At 45.1% G+C, this 14,275-nt stretch overlaps 1 protein-coding gene across 1 annotated transcript; it reads right to left on the reverse strand.

The window, feature by feature from the left end:
- Nucleotides 1-420: 420 nt before the first annotated feature.
- Nucleotides 421-13,249, reverse strand: LOC121009228. Its single transcript, XM_040442202.1, has 2 exons — nucleotides 13,216-13,249; nucleotides 421-1,402 (listed from the first exon to the last, which is right to left on the reverse strand). Exon 2 carries the CDS (start codon nucleotides 1,382-1,384, stop codon nucleotides 461-463), a length of 924 nt encoding a protein of 307 aa, XP_040298136.1. The 5' UTR covers nucleotides 1,385-1,402; nucleotides 13,216-13,249; the 3' UTR covers nucleotides 421-460.
- Between the last annotated feature and the right edge of the window lie 1,026 nt (nucleotides 13,250-14,275).

The raw sequence follows: 14,275 nt of genomic DNA on the forward strand, positions 1-14,275 counted from the left end.
CGGGGACGATGGCAACTGTGACATTTTTGCAACTTTCGTGATGCTGCCACTTTTCACAGTGGTCTATGTTTAAGAGGTAAAAGTGAGATCAGACCTGGATTATGGCTCATTCACTATGTATGACTTTTGCAAAAGATGCTAAAAAGTTGCAACCCACACCAGGCAACCTAAAGGTGTAAACCACATTACACTCACACCACATGTATTATTAAGGTGCACCAGTGCATACATTTGGTGGAGGCACACAAAGCAAAGCCAAACTTCAGACATAAAAACAACATTAAATGATAAAGGACCCCCAAAATCTTTCATCCAAAGTCATTGTGCATTTTTCAAACATTCGGTGTAAACACACTCACACACATACACCCAAAGATGTAAGTAAAATTATAAAATAAATAAAAAGAAAATGTTTTTTATCTATGTCATGTAAATGTTTATTGGAAAAATTAGTGTTGCATTACATTTTCTCAAAACTGAACTGATAGAAATTCAGAATAGCTTTGGCTAACACAGCTGCAAATTTGGGACGTTCAACATTTTCCCGAATCCACTTGGGCAATTCAATTTGAATTGCATCAACTTCTCCAGATATTTTGGAGCCATGAGTGCTGGTAATATATCCTCCAGAGAAGTATGCACCACCATTCGGCCCTGGATTTGAAGGAGAAGGGACACAGACATAATTAACATTCTGTTCTTCGATAAACATTCCTAAGCTTTGTCTTCCACGAAGCAATTCTTCAAAAGATGCATCTGGCCTTCTTTTAGACAAAGCATAAATGGAGGTATCGGATGCAGAAAATTTCCCAGAATCTAAATTTGCTTTGGAAATGAGATAGCCAAGTTCAATCCATTGTTCGGGGTGGGACTGACCATGTATATCAATGAGTAAACCTTGTGACATATGAGACTTTGCACTACGGATAAAACCCATGAACTCATCCCAAGCTTGGTCTGCATCAGGGACACCAAAGGCTGCTTCATCCTTGTCTCTGTTAGGATCCAACTTAGACCTTGACAGATTGTTGATAACAATATGGGGACAGAATCCAGATGTTAGACGACATATCTCCTTGGCCACAGCCAAAGCCATTTCCTGAGTGTATAGATCCTTTACTGTTGTAACCTTACAATTAACAGAGTCTTTCACAGATCCTGAAGGACAGGAATGTGTGTAGTAGCAATTTCCTGTAGCTTTTTCCCAACATCCTGTATCGCGAGTAGGTATTGAAGATGGTGTTAGAGATCCACCATGGGGGGCAGTCAAGATCAAGCTCATGTTCCCAACCTGGTATTCAATATACTTGTTCTTGCCATAAATTATCTCTTGAGCGTTGCTTATATTGAGCCATAAGCCCAGAAGGAAGACTGTCCACAACATTCTTGATAGAAATACTTCCTAAAAACAAAACCAAAAAGTTCTAATTATATATTGTCATGCTGTCCAGGACAAATAGATCATGATACAGGTGACTAATGAGGAGTTGATATTTTTTTTAGCCTGTAAAATCAGTTTTAGCAAACAGAAAAATAACTACCAGTCCAAAACTATAGGAGTGCTGCATACATAGCAGCTGCTGTTGCAAGGCCAAGCCCTGGCCACAATGCTGCCAGAAACTACAGTGTCTTGTAGATTGCTAATATAAGTGGCAACTTGTGACTTTTTGTTAATAGATGGGGAAGGGGGGGGGGGGGTTGGCAAATAGTTTGAGATCTACATCAAAGGCCTCTCACCTAGCTAATCAGTACCCTGCTATGGGCTAAGAAGGGAGGACAATTCGCAACAAGTGTCTACAGATGGGTCTCTCACTTTTGGAGAAGGCTTGTTTGGTTAACATCCTTGGGGCAGTGATGCTAATGTAAACCAGCTGTCACGAGGGTGTCAAGAGCCACGTCTGACTCCGTTATAACCGGGGTCAGGAAGTCGCAGCGGGTGGCTGCTCGCTTTATGTCTAAAGATCGCGCTGTTTCTTAATGGTAGCTTTCTGTGTTTGCCTTGCAATCCTTTTTTTTCTCACTCAGGGATCTGTGGCTTCTTCTCCTCAGCTGTTTCTTGTCCGTCACTCCCAACCTCCTTATATTCTCCCTCCCACTTCTCTGGTTGCCAGATATATAGCTTCCTGCCTGGACTTCTATACAGACCCACTGGAGCTGAGTAGCTGTGATTCCTGGTTGTCGTTCCAGAGCGTTACCCTCCGAATCCCTGTTGGGCTTTTGTTGTCCGCTGTTGTCGCCCACCTGGGATTATATGTTTTGTCAGTATTGTCTGTCCTCTCCTTGGTGTTTTCCTTTAGTGTTAGTGGTGCGGACTAGTGTGCCCACCGCCCTATTCACTACTTAGGGCTCATCTTAGGGAAAGCCAGGGTTTAGGCACTTGATCGGCGTATGGGTGAGAAACCCGTCTAGGGACGTCAGGGCAGTCAGGTGCCAGCCTCAAGGTGAGTTAGGGGTCACCACCTTTCCCTCTCCCTTGGACAGGGCCTTCCCTTTTTCCTCCCTTTGCGTCACGTATGTGATCGGCACGCCGGTCGTGATACCAGCGCTCTGTGCCTGCACTTCTCTCTCCACACACAGGCCACGGGCGCCGGGCTCCCTCACTACCTCCTGCTGCAAGTATCTTAACTTGGTATTGGTCCTGCGTGCCGGCGCTTCCTTCCCCTGTCGGAACGGGCACAGCTACATTGTTCCTGACTAACGGCGGCATCCTCCTTCTTAGGCTCCATTCACACATCCGTAATAATGGGTCCGCATCCGTTCCGCAATTTTCGGAATGGGTGCGGACCCATTCATTCTCTATGGGGATGGAATGGATGCGGAGAGCCCACTATGTGCTCTCCGCATCCGCATTTCCGTAGCGCGCCGCCGATCTTCTGGTCCGCGGCTCCATAAAAAAATAGAACATGTCCTATTCTTGTCCGCAATTGCAGAATGGGAATAGGAATTTCTATGGGGGTGCTGGCCGGGTGTATTGCGGATCCGTAATTTGTGGATCCGCAATGCACAATGGATGTGTGAATGGACCCTAACTGTGAGTGGAGCTTGCACTCCGGCTCTGAGTTCTATAGTGTACATAGGGCATGCGTGCACATGTCTCTTCTCCTTTTATGAGGCAGCAAGCGCACGCCCTCTTTCTTCCCCAGCCTATGGCTGGTCTTCCTTCAACGGGAAGGCATCTGAGCAATTAGGTTTCTAGCTTTGTCTAGTCCCTGTCTTTAGCAAAGGTGTTACTATTTCTTGTCATTTCTGTGCAATGGACCTTGGATATCATTTACCGAACTCTGCTTGACTGCTGCCTACCCTGACCTTGTATCTTGCCTATGGACCCTGCTACTTTGCTGCCTGCAGTGACCTAAGACCCTGTTACAAACTCTGCCCTGCTGCTACCTGCCCCTGATCTCGGACCTCGTGCTTTGACCTTGCCTCGCCACTGCCTGATTAGTCTCTGGCCTCCCAGCGCCCCTAGGGTATACCATACCATCATGGGCGTCCGCAGGGAGGGGCAAGGGGCCCTGGAATTCTGTGAACTGAGTTCTGCCTCTGCTCTGCAGCACTGGCGGGGCAATTGTCCCCCCCCCCCCCCCCCCGAGCTGCTCAGAAGTGGGGGGGCGGCAATGGGGCACAGGGAGATGAAGCGTTCATCTCAATAGTCATCTGTATTGCCATCCTCAGGACAGCGATACAGATGACTGTGCTGAGGCAGGGGAGGGAGAGGCTTGTCCCTTTCCCTTCCTCTGATAGGCTGCAGGCACTAGGCCGGCAGCCTATCAGAGGCAGGCGCAGGTGGCGCGATGACGTCATCGCGCCGCCTGAGCCGTACAGCGCGGGACACAGGCCGGAAGAGGCCTGCATCGCATCGCTGACATGGAGGTAAGTATAAGTGTTTATTTTTTTTGGTGTACAATACTGGTGGCTACTGGCACATAATGGGGCTTTCTGGCTACTGGCACATAATGGGGCTCTCTGGCTACTGGCACATAATGGGGGTCTCTGGCTACTGGCACATAATGGGGGTCTCTGGCTACTGGCACATAATGGGGGTCTCTGGCTACTGGCACATAATGGGGGTGTCTGGCTACTGGCACATAATGGGGGTCTCTGGCTACTGGCACATAATGGGGGGGCTGTCATTACTGGCACATAATGGGGGGGCTGTTATTACTGGCACATGATGGGGGGGCAGTTATTACTGGCACATGATGGGGGGCTGTTATTACTGGCACATTATCGGGGGCACTATAGGGGCATCTACTGAGGCCACAAAGAAGGGGTGTTTTATATGGGGGCTCTGTACAGTAGAATTTTATACTGGGACACATTATGGTGGGTACTATGAGGAAGGGGGGAGAGGAGTACTATGGGGTCATCTACGGGGGGCACTAAGAAGGGGTATTTTATACTTTCAATTTATGGGGGACACTGAGGGCATCTACTGGGGCATTTTATACTGGTACATTATGGGGGGCACTAGGAGTAAGGAGGGAGAGGAGCACTATGGAAGCATTTACTGGGGGGCACTATATAGGTGTATTTTATACTGGCACATTATGAGGGCACTATGGGGACATTAGCTCAACTGGGGGCATTACAAGGGGGTATTTTTTGCACTGTCACATTATAAGGAGAATTATTTCTACTGGGGGGGCATTATGGTGGGCTTTATTACTCCCACATGGTATGACCCCCTAGTAGCAGCACCAGCCTCTCCCTGCTCTGCTATTCCTCTGCCCCTTCTCCAAATCCTTGTTATGAAATCTTCCTCATTAGGATAAAACACAACATCAGCTCCACCGAGCCCCCGGCCAAAGTGTGGAAGTGGTGTCCGAGATCCCCAAGGGCCAAGCCAAGTAATTGTAAGTTTTCATGTGAAATATGTTTATGTTATACACATATAGCCTACACTGTGCCACACAATATACAGTATACCGCTACACTGTGTAGACTGTTCTATAAGCACCATTGTTTTGTGGCGGCGGACAGAAAATAATCTGGAAGTGCCCCTCCCGAGACCAGGCTCTGGATCCGCCACTGCACAGCTCATGCGTTATTATAGTTTCTGATAATTCTAATAAATTATGCCCCCCCCGGAAAAATTTCTGCGGACGCCCATGCATACCATTTGGAGGTGAGTCCAGTGAGTTCACACCCAGGTCCTGATTCCCTTGTGTCCCAACCCCCCTCAGAGTTAGCACCTGGTACACCCATTGGGAACGTCTATCCTCAGTATCAGAGGTATTGTGAAGAATAAGGGGTGTACTTAGACAACGCCCTCTGAGGGAGTTGGTCACGTGGGACAACGGGTTTGGTCCCGCTGAACATAACAGCAAAGTGCTGTTCATTCCTGATCAATGGCCGTGTAAAAGGGTCTTTACATGGATGTGTGTAAGATTCTTTGCATAACATAATTATTTTTGTTGTTGAACCCCCACTGTATGCACAGGTTTCTTTCCTTTTTGTACTACTACTGCATACAAAACATACATATGGCAGCAATTAAAGTCATTGCTCCTTGATATCTAAACCTTGAGATGAAGTTATCATATGTAGTTTATTAAGACAGTGTAAGCGTGCCTTAACCACCTCCGGACCGCCTAACGCAGGATCGCGTTCCGGAGGTGGCAGCGCTGCGCACAGTCACGCATATACGCGTCATCTCGCGAGACGCGAGATTTCCTGTGAACGCGCGCACACAGGCGCGCGCGCTCACAGGAACGGAAGGTAAGAGAGTTGATCTCCAGCCTGCCAGCGGCGATCGTTCGCTGGCAGGCTGGAGATGTGTTTTTTTTAACCCCTAACAGGTATATTAGACGCTGTTTTGATAACAGCGTCTAATATACCTGCTACCTGGTCCTCTGGTGGTCCCCTTTGTTTGGATCGACCACCAGAGGACACAGGTAGCTCAGTAAAGTAGCACCAAGCACCACTACACTACACTACACCCCCCCCCCATCACTTATTAACCCCTTATTAGCCCCTGATCACCCCTAATCACCCCTGATCACCCCATATAGACTCCCTGATCACCCCCCTGTCATTGATTACCCCCCTGTCATTGATCAACCCCCTGTAAAGCTCCATTCAGACGTCCGCATGATTTTTACGGATCCACTGATAGATGGATCGGATCCGCAAAACGCATCCGGACGTCTGAATGAAGCCTTACAGGGGCATGATCAATGACTGTGGTGATCACCCCATATAGACTCCCTGATCACCCCCCTGTCATTGATTACCCCCCTGTCATTGATTACCCCCCTGTAAAGCTCCATTCAGATGTCCGCATGATTTTTACGGATGCACTGATACATGGATCGGATCCGCAAAACGCATCCGGTCGTCTGAATGAAGCCTTACAGGGGCATGATCAATGACTGTGGTGATCACCCCCCTGTCATTGATTACCCCCCTGTAAAGCTCCATTCAGATGTCCGCATGATTTTTACGGATGCACTGATAGATGGATCGGATCCGCAAAACGCATCCGGACGTCTGAATGAAGCCTTACAGGGGCATGATCAATGACTGTGGTGATCACCCCATATAGACTCCCTGATCACCCCCCTGTCATTGATTACCCCCCTGTCATTGATTACCCCCCTGTAAAGCTCCATTCAGATGTCCGCATGATTTTTACGGATGCACTGATAGATGGATCGGATCCGCAAAACGCATCCGGACGTCTGAATGAAGCCTTACAGGGGCATGATCAATGACTGTGGTTATCACCCCATATAGACTCCCTGATCACCCCCCTGTCATTGATTACACCCCTGTCATTGATCACCCCCTGTAAAGCTCCATTCAGATGTCCGCATGATTTTTACGGATGCACTGATACATGGATCGGATCCGCAAAACGCATCCGGTCGTCTGAATGAAGCCTTACAGGGGCATGATCAATGACTGTGGTGATCACCCCCCTGTCATTGATTACCCCCCTGTAAAGCTCCATTCAGATGTCCGCATGATTTTTACGGATGCACTGATAGATGGATCCGATCCGCAAAACGCATCCGGACGTCTGAATGAAGCCTTACAGGGGCATGATCAATGACTGTGGTGATCACCCCATATAGACTCCCTGATCACCCCCCTGTCATTGATCACCCCCCTGTCATTGATTACCCCCCTGTAAAGCTCCATTCAGATGTCCGCATGATTTTTACGGATGCACTGATAGATGGATCCGATCCGCAAAACGCATCCGGACGTCTGAATGAAGCCTTACAGGGGCATGATCAATGACTGTGGTGATCACCCCATATAGACTCCCTGATCACCCCCCTGTCATTGATTACCCCCCTGTAAAGCTCCATTCAGATGTCCGCATGATTTTTACGGATGCACTGATAGATGGATCGGATCCGCAAAACGCATCCGGACGTCTGAATGAAGCCTTACACGGGCGTGATCAATGACTGTGGTTATCACCCCATATAGACTCCCTGATCACCCCCCTGTCATTGATCACCCCCCCTGTCATTGATCACCCCCCTGTCATTTAGCACCCCTCTGTAAGGCTCCATTCAGATATTTTTTTGGCCCAAGTTAGCAGAATTTTTTTTTTTTTTTCTTACAAAGTCTCATATTCCACTAACTTGTGTCAAAAAATAAAATCTCACATGAACTCACCATACCCCTCACGGAATCCAAATGCGTAAAATTTTTTAGACATTTATATTCCAGACTTCTTCTCACGCTTTAGGGCCCCTAGAATGCCAGGGCAGTATAAATACCCCACATGTGACCCCATTTCGGAAAGAAGACACCCCCTGGTATTCCGTGAGGGGCATATTGAGTCCATGAAAGATTGAAATTTTTGTCCCAAGTTAGCGGAACGGGATACTTTGTGAGAAAAAAATTAAAAATATCAATTTCCGCTAACTTGTGCCAAAAAAAAAAAATTTCTATGAACTCGCCATGCCCCTCATTGAATACCTTGGGGTGTCTTCTTTCCAAAATGGGGTCACATGTGGGGTATTTATACTGCCCTGGCATTCTAGGGGCCCCAAAGCGTGAGAAGAAGTCTGGTATCCAAATGTCTAAAAATGCCCTCCTAAAAGGAATTTGGGCACCTTTGCGCATCTAGGCTGCAAAAAAGTGTCACACATCTGGTATCGCCGTACTCAGGAGAAGTTGGGGAATGTGTTTTGGGGTGTCATTTTACATATACCCATGCTGGGTGAGAGAAATATCTTGGTCAAATGCCAACTTTGTATAAAAAAATGGGAAAAGTTGTCTTTTGCCAAGATATTTCTCTCACCCAGCATGGGTATATGTAAAATGACACCCCAAAACACATTCCCCAACTTCTCCTGAATACGGCGATACCAGATGTGTGACACTTTTTTGCAGCCTAGGTGGGCAAAGGGGCCCATATTCCAAAGAGCACCTTTAGGATTTCACAGGTCATTTACCTACTTACCACACATTAGGGCCCCTGGAAAATGCCAGGGCAGTATAACTACCCCACAAGTGACCCCATTTTGGAAAGAAGACACCCCAAGGTATTCTGTGAGGGGCATGGCGAGTTCCTAGAATTTTTTATTTTTTGTCACAAGTTAGTGGAAAATGCTTATTTTTTTTTTTTTTTTTTTTTTCATACAAAGTCTCATATTCCACTAACTTGTGACAAAAAATAAAAACTTCCATGAACTCACTTTGCCCATCAGCGAATACCTTGGGGTCTCTTCTTTCCAAAATGGGGTCACTTGTGGGGTAGTTATACTGCCCTGGCATTCTAGGGGCCCAAATGTGTGGTAAGGAGTTTGAAATCAAATTCTGTAAAAAATGACCTGTGAAATCCGAAAGGTGCTCTTTTGAATATGGGCCCCTTTGCCCACCTCGGCTGCAAAAAAGTGTCACACATCTGGTATCTCCGTAATCGGGAGAAGTTGGGGAATGTGTTTTGGGGTGTCATTTTACATATACCCATGCTGGGTGAGAGAAATATCTTGGCAAAAGACAACTTTTCCCATTTTTTTATACAAAGTTGGCATTTGACCAAGATATTTATCTCACCCAGCATGGGTATATGTAAAAAGACACCCCAAAACACATTCCTCAACTTCTCCTGAATACGGGGATACCAGATGTGTGACACTTTTTTGCAGCCTAGGTGGGCAAAGGGGCCCACATTCCAAAGAGCACCTTTCGGATTTCACAGGTCATTTACCTACTTACCACACATTTGGGCCCCTAGAATGCCAGGGCAGTATAACTACCACACAAGTGACCCCATTTTGGAAAGAAGAGACCCCAAGGTATTCGCTGATGGGCATAGTGAGTTCATGGAAGTTTTTATTTTTTGTCACAAGTTTGTGGAATATGAGACTTTGTATGAAAAAAAAAAAAAAAAAAAAAAAAATCATCATTTTCCACTAACTTGTGACAAAAAATAAAAAATTCTAGGAACTCGCCATGCCCCTCACGGAATACCTTGGGGTGTCTTCTTTCCAAAATGGGGTCACTTGTGGGGTAGTTATACTGCCCTGGTATTCTAGGGGCCCAAATGTGTGGTAAGGAGTTTGAAATCAAATTCAGGAAAAAATGAGGAGTGAAATCCGAAAGGTGCTCTTTGGAATATGGGCCCCTTTGCCCACCTAGGCTGCAAAAAAGTGTCACACATCTGGTATCCCCGTACTCAGGAGAAGTTGAGGAATGTGTTTTGGGGTGTCTTTTTACATATACCCATGCTGGGTGAGATAAATATCTTGGTCAAATGACAACTTTGTATAAAAAAATGGGAAAAGTTGTCTTTTGCCAAGATATTTCTCTCACCCAGCATGGGTATATATAAAATGACACCCCAAAACACATTCCCCACCTTCTCCTGAGTACGGAGATACCAGATGTGTGACACTTTTTTGCAGCCTAGGTGGGCAAAGGGGCCCATATTCCAAAGAGCACCTTTCGGATTTCACAGGTCATTTTTTACAGAATTTGATTTCAAACTCCTTACCACACATTTGGGCCCCTAGAATGCCAGGGCAGTATAACTACCCCACAAGTGACCCCATTTTGGAAAGAAGAGACCCCAAGGTATTCGCTGATGGGCATAGTGAGTTCATAGAAGTTTTTATTTTTTGTCACAAGTTAGTGGAATATGAGACTTTGTAAGGAAAAAAAAAAAAAAAAAAAAAAATCATCATTTTCCGCTAACTTGTGACAAAAAATAAAAAGTTCTATGAACTCACTATGCCCATCAGCGAATACCTTAGGGTGTGTACTTTCAGAAATGGGGTCATTTGTGGGGTGTTTGTACTGTCTGGGCATTGTAGAACCTCAGGAAACATGACAGGTGCTCAGAAAGTCAGAGCTGCTTCAAAAAGCGGAAATTCACATTTTTGTACCATAGTTTGTAAACGCTATAACTTTTACCCAAACCATTTTTTTTTTACCCAAACATTTTTTTTTTATCAAAGACATGTAGAACTATAAATTTAGAGCAAAATTTCTATATGGATGTCGTTTTTTTTGCAAAATTTTACAACTGAAAGTGAAAAATGTCATTTTTTTGCAAAAAAATCGTTAAATTTCGATTAATAACAAAAAAAGTAAAAATGTCAGCAGCAATGAAATACCACCAAATGAAAGCTCTATTAGTGAGAAGAAAAGGAGGTAAAATTCATTTGGGTGGTAAGTTGCATGACCGAGCAATAAACGGTGAAAGTAGTGTAGGTCAGAAGTGTAAAAAGTGGCCTGGTCTTTCAGGGTGTTTAAGCACTGGGGGCTGAGGTGGTTAATTATTAACCCACACATCCATTTTTAGACCTGTGGTTATTTGACCATTCTCTGTGTATTTGTATTGTACAGTAATATTTTTTACTTCCCTGTACACTAAATGGCGGTGCTAATGTTCTTGCAACCTGAAGAAGTACTTTGTCCAAAAAGAAGAACTGCTTTGTCCAAAACGACATCACTTTACCTTGTGAAACCCTGATTATGTAAATGAAAGCATGTTCACTAAGACCGTGGAGTGTTTCCTTCTCTCTGGATTTACAGTATTGTGGGTCTCTTGGCAGTAGAGATCAAAATCAGTTTGTAAGGATGTGGGACAAGGGACCTTAAAGGGGTTGGCCACCCTAAGTATCAAAAATCCAAAGTGCCCTAGACAATAGCCAAAACCATGAAGTATTTATATCATGTGACATGTACTGGCTATATATCAGTTTTGTAACCTGTTCCCCCTTGACAGGCTTCTCTGGAAGAGCTCCTCAGACCGGCTGTGTGGGAGGAGCACCGGCAAAGTGAAAGTAAAAATCCCAGCATGCATTGCAACAAGCATGTTCAGAGGAGCAGTCACGTGACATTCCCGCCCACCTGTGTTTCCATGGAGACAAGAGCCCCTCAGATAATATCAATAACTCAGTGAATAACTGCTGTACAGACATAGCAATAGGAAGTACGCCCCAGTCCCAGCAGCACACAGGAATATAATGCTAATGTATCATATATATGTTACTGGGGGCCCTGTTCATAAACTTGCTGTACGGCCCAGTCATTTCTAGTTGCACCATTGGATGTAAGCCATGAACAGAATGAATAGAGGGGGAGATTTATCATTATCCTTGTTTCTGAAAAGTGGCGTTAAAAAGTTGCAAACTATGTGTTTGTGACTTTTTAATTGTGCCTTAAAAAAAAAGGGGTGTGGCAATGGCCGGGAGGGGGCGTGACCAGTTTTCTGACTCAAATGAAGCCAGAAATCTACGGCAGCTCTGAGCGGTCATAGATTTCTGTTTAGGAGCATGGACGGCCATAGGAGGGGGGGCTGTTGGGGACAGATCTTTGTTGCACAAGAGCTCTGATGAATAAATTTGTAGAAATCGATCTGCTCACATAGAGAGGAGCCTCCTGTCCATCATCACACGACTAAGGCTACTTTCACACTAGGGTTAGCAGGGTCCCCCTGCCGGATTCGTGCTAACGCTAGCCCACGAGTGCCCCCGGAAGTCCGCTCCGGCTCCATTCACATTCACTGATGTGCAAGCACGCTGCTTTTTTTGTCCGGACGCCTCTCAGCATGTTTGCCGTGCTTTGGCCACATCTCCGACCTGTCCCCATTAAAGTGAATGGGGCCGGAGTGGACTTTCGGCGGCACTCGTGGGCTACCGATAGCACGGTGGAGACTGGCGACAGCACGAAGGGGAGGTTTTCTAGCGACGACCCCAGGAGTGTCGTGTCTGTAGGATCCGGTTCTGGAGTGGACCAGGAAATAAGAAAAAGCACCAAGAACCAGCTCAAGGAACTATAAGTGCGGCTTTGCCGCGTCACATTGCACCACACTGTTGAAGTGGCATTTGAACATACAATAACGCTCCAAGTACAGTTACATTGCGGTGTACGAGCTGCAAGCTAATGCATAGCCCTAAGGGACTCATACGCTGACACCGTCCTATCTCTCTGGCTGCTCATAGGGTGTTATATGCTGGGATCTGGAGTAAGGATTAAAGTGACATGAGACAGACATCATTTCTCTGTGGAGTATTGCGCAATACATAGGGTGCGCCCCGACGAGGAACTCGTCCAGGAACATACAAGTCTAGCTAGGCTACTTAATGGACTTTATGGAAAACATCACATTTACTGGTCTACTGTTAGACAGTGTTACATTTACTCTTGGTTTATTCTCTGTGTACCAATCTGTTTTATATATTCTCAGCTTCTTGTTCACTACATTGTTCAGTAAATTCAACTGCTGGAAAAGAACCGTTGTCTGTGTGGCATCGTGTACCCTCTGTACCTGTGGGCCCAGCCCTCGGCCTTCTTTCAAGCTCACAACACCATTATTAGCCCAGAATTGAGACAAGTGCTGCCCTCCCATACTTCATGTTCTGTATTAGGCCTCATGCACACGACCGTATTTTGTTTCCGTGTCAGATCCGTTTTTTTTTTTTTTGCGGATAGGATGCGGACCCATTCATTTCAATGGGTCCTCAAAAAACCCGGACAGCACACCGTGTGCTGTCCGCATCAGTATGTCCGTTCCAGTCTTCTTATATCGTTGGCTTCAGCAGGGTCTGATACCCTGTTTATAGGCCATCAATATACAGTAAATAGACTGAACAACCCCTTTAAGGATGGAGATTTCAGCAATTTTTCGAGGCTGTATCATATTTAAAAACAAATTGCGGGCAAATGTAAATAGAGCAATTCCAAATTAATAAAATATTGCATTAAAAACAATATAAAATGCTGAGAATGCTGGTTTCTTACCTTCCTAAGTCTGCTGTGGCTATATAGAGAATACTTTCCAAGCACTGTGCTATGCTTATGGTGGATATTATTTTAGCTGCTCATATCACCATTATTATGTTATCTTAAAATGTAAGGTCAAGTAGTTAATAATTGCAGCAGTCAGATGACTTAAAATCCTCATGCTGCGAAAAGACTGATGGCTCTTGAATGTACTAGTTGCATTTTACCTATATTTAACCCTTTCGCTGCCAGGGGTGTTTAGACATTTTGCACCTCTGCTAGCCAGGACATTTTTTGCATGTTTGACACATATAGATTAAACTATTACAAAATTTTAAAAAAAATCCCACTACCCCACCTTGCTCGTATATCTACGGAAAGTAGACACCCAGCACGTCGTCAAAATGGCACTCGGCACTTTACACAGACACCTTCATGCAGCTTTGCGTCAAAGTGTAATTTTTCGTCAACAATTACATAAAAGTTGACATCAGTAGGTAAAAGTGTAACAGGGGCAGAAAGTTATATGGACCACACCTTTTAAAAATAAATGCTCAACGTGTGTTCGTACATATCACTTAGGCCTAAATTTACATTCACATATCTTCATAAAATTACCGGAACTAGAAAGATCAAAAATCTGATTTTAAACTGGAAACGTAAAAAAAAATTAACACCCTATGTAACACAAGGCTTACATTCATTGAAAAGTAAGTGCACCCCCAAAAACTATATATTTGCTGAAAGCAGACAACTTGGTAATTGCAGTTAACTTGACAGACTGTTGACAACCTTGTCCACCTTCATGTAACTTTATGACAAGCAGGAATTATTTTACAGAATGCATCAAAACAAACATTTGCACATAAAACTCACATCCAAGCGAAATTTTACGCATAAAAACAATGAAAAATGCAATATATTGAGGTGTGCAAATCGTATGGGGGGCCGCCATTTAGGGTAGATTGTCCAAGTAGATGGGGAAAGTGGTAAGGATTGGGTTCAGGGCTGCACTATTTCCTATCTGATGTGATGCATTCAATGTTGCATGTGTTAAAGAAATACAAAAACCGTATGA

Source organism: Bufo bufo, chromosome 8 (genome assembly GCF_905171765.1).
Source record: "Bufo bufo chromosome 8, aBufBuf1.1, whole genome shotgun sequence".
NCBI classification, from domain to species: Eukaryota; Metazoa; Chordata; class Amphibia; order Anura; family Bufonidae; genus Bufo; species Bufo bufo.